This window comes from Tachypleus tridentatus, chromosome 8 (assembly GCF_004210375.1).
Source record: "Tachypleus tridentatus isolate NWPU-2018 chromosome 8, ASM421037v1, whole genome shotgun sequence".
NCBI classification, from domain to species: Eukaryota; Metazoa; Arthropoda; class Merostomata; order Xiphosura; family Limulidae; genus Tachypleus; species Tachypleus tridentatus.
The window spans coordinates 6,431,108-6,433,348 of record NC_134832.1 but is presented as its reverse complement, the minus strand read 5'-3'; the positions used below and the strand labels follow the sequence as shown (position 1 = coordinate 6,433,348).

General features: G+C 33.2%; 1 protein-coding gene across 1 annotated transcript; it reads left to right on the top strand.

Moving 5' to 3' along the window:
- Positions 1 to 455: 455 nt before the first annotated feature.
- LOC143224092 (uncharacterized) lies at positions 456 to 1,702 on the top strand. The gene is made up of 2 exons (XM_076452552.1): positions 456 to 546; positions 751 to 1,702. The coding sequence occupies exon 2, from the start codon at positions 841 to 843 to the stop codon at positions 1,345 to 1,347; it is 507 nt and encodes a 168-aa protein (XP_076308667.1). The 5' UTR covers positions 456 to 546; positions 751 to 840; the 3' UTR covers positions 1,348 to 1,702.
- Positions 1,703 to 2,241: the final 539 nt, after the last annotated feature.

Sequence of the window (2,241 nt, the reverse complement as noted above, 5' to 3'; positions counted from 1 at the left end):
GTTATAAATTGCTTATGAAAGGGCAAGCTTATCATTTAGTCTAATTCTAACAAAGCTATGAAATTTTCAGCTGCTCTTAGTTTGTTTGTTTTAGAATTTTCACGCAAAGCTACACGAGGGTTATTTTCATTAGGTATTCGTAGTTTTTAAGTGACAGACTGGAGCAGTGATGGCTCGCGAAACAATTTTGTTGGCACGCGGCATGCAGTGCCGCCTCCTGATTTTTTAAATCCCAACGCTAACCCATAATAAATAAGTATATACGTAATGATTATCATTATTGCCAAATGCAGCAGCGAATGACTTTTTTTCAACCCGGGAGTAGTGAGAAATGTTCACAGGAAACGTCTCACGTGCTCTTGGTGCCAGCTTTGCGGTTGCAAGAACACGTGACATCGGATGGCACGTTTTCAATTTGTCGCAGACTCAGTGCACACACCAGTATTTGAGTAAAAATAAAAGTAAACTGTTGGTGTTGGTTTCGCTCTGCTTGTATTTTTTTTCTGTTGTTTGTAAGTAAATACTGGATATTTAGTGATAATAACGGTAAATATGCATTCATTTTTTCGCAGAAAATATATGAATTATATTGTTAAAATTATGCTATTTGGCGTGGCATGCGTATATTTTCTATTAGTTTGTTAATTATGGATTTATTTTTATATCAGTGATATAAATGTTTACCTACTGTTAGGTTACGGTAATAAGTTAATTGGTGAGATATTTTAAAATTGTATTTACACTTTTCAGAATATCAGTTCAACCCGTGAAGAAACAAGACGTTCAAATGGAAGGAGTAGCAGCAGAGATTTACAGTAATCGTGGATTGAAAGATTTGGCATGAACAAAAAGGGTGATAAAGCATTATGCATCTTATGTTCTGAAAGAGTGATGTGCAGGACTTCCTCTGTAAAGTGGCATTATGAAACTGTTCATAAATGGCTTTGCAATAAGGATGAGCAAGAACAAAAAGAACACATTTCTCGAGGAGTCGGCAACAACAACATGCAGTCAAATGTTTTGATGAAATTTGTTTCAGGTAGTTCCAACTTAGTTGCTGCTAGTTTTGAGATTTCAAAGATTATTGCTCAACATGAAAACCCACTTAATGGTGGAGAGTATATTAAAGAATCATGGCTAAAATGGACTACTTTCCTTTTTGATGGTTTTCCAGAAAAAGAAAAAAATATTCAGCGCATTAGTAGAACCACAGTAAAAGACAGAATATTAAAGATGAAAACAAACATAGCAGAACAGCTAATAAAAGACATTTTTTCAGGTAAATTCCTTTCCATTCGTCTTGATGAGAGCACTGATGTTACAGGAATTATCCACTGGACAGGTTGACCTTTCAGAAATAGTTTCCGGGACAACTGACAGAGCACCCAGAATGATTGATTGGTAAAAAGCAGGTTTTGTAAATATGTTTGACATCAACTGGTAGGTTTTCATTGTATTATACACGAGGGGACTTTGTGTACAAAAACTGGCCTTAAGGAGCTTGAAGAAAAAAGTGATGGAAATTGTAAACAAGGTTAATTTTATTTCTGCACATGCTCTGAAAAAAAGACAACTTCAAAATTTACTGAGAGAGAAGAATTTGGTGTATACAGGACTACTTATGTACAATATAAGTTTGATTCTCTGAGTATTTGGATAAAATTAGTCTGTTTTTTACAAATAAAATTTTTCTTGTCAAGAATTATCTGATGTTGTGTGGATTTGTAAATTTATGTTTTTTTTACAGATTTCTTCTCACATCTAAAAGACTTGAACACCAAAATACAGCTTTTGAAAAGCTTTTGAAACCAAACTGAAAAGTTTTAAACTTGATGTTTACAATGGTACTTTTAAATATTTTCCAAACCTAAAAAAAACGCATGACAGATATTGAAATTTATTAGAAAATATACATTTGGAGCTTGCAAATGCAATTTTCAGATATCATTAATTCAACTTTTGAACAATTCTCTTTAAGATTTAATAAGTTCAGGTTATTTGAAGAAACTGCAAAATTCATAAAGTATGCAGATAATGTAATGTTAGACAAACTGAATTTGGACATGTTACAGTGGATTGACTTGGATAATTTTGAGACGCAACAAATTGATTTACAAAGCAGCTCAATTTGGAGGCAAAAATGTTTCGATTTAAGAGCTGAACTAGAAAATATTGAAAAATGATCAGTTAGCGACTGGAATAACGCAGAAAATGAGTTTCTGAAACTGTGGAATTCTATTC

What these genes read in the sequence shown, in the direction of transcription:
- LOC143224092 (XM_076452552.1), top strand. Translation starts at nt 841, where the DNA reads ATGAACAAAAAGGGTGATAAAGCATTATGCATCTTATGTTCTGAAAGA.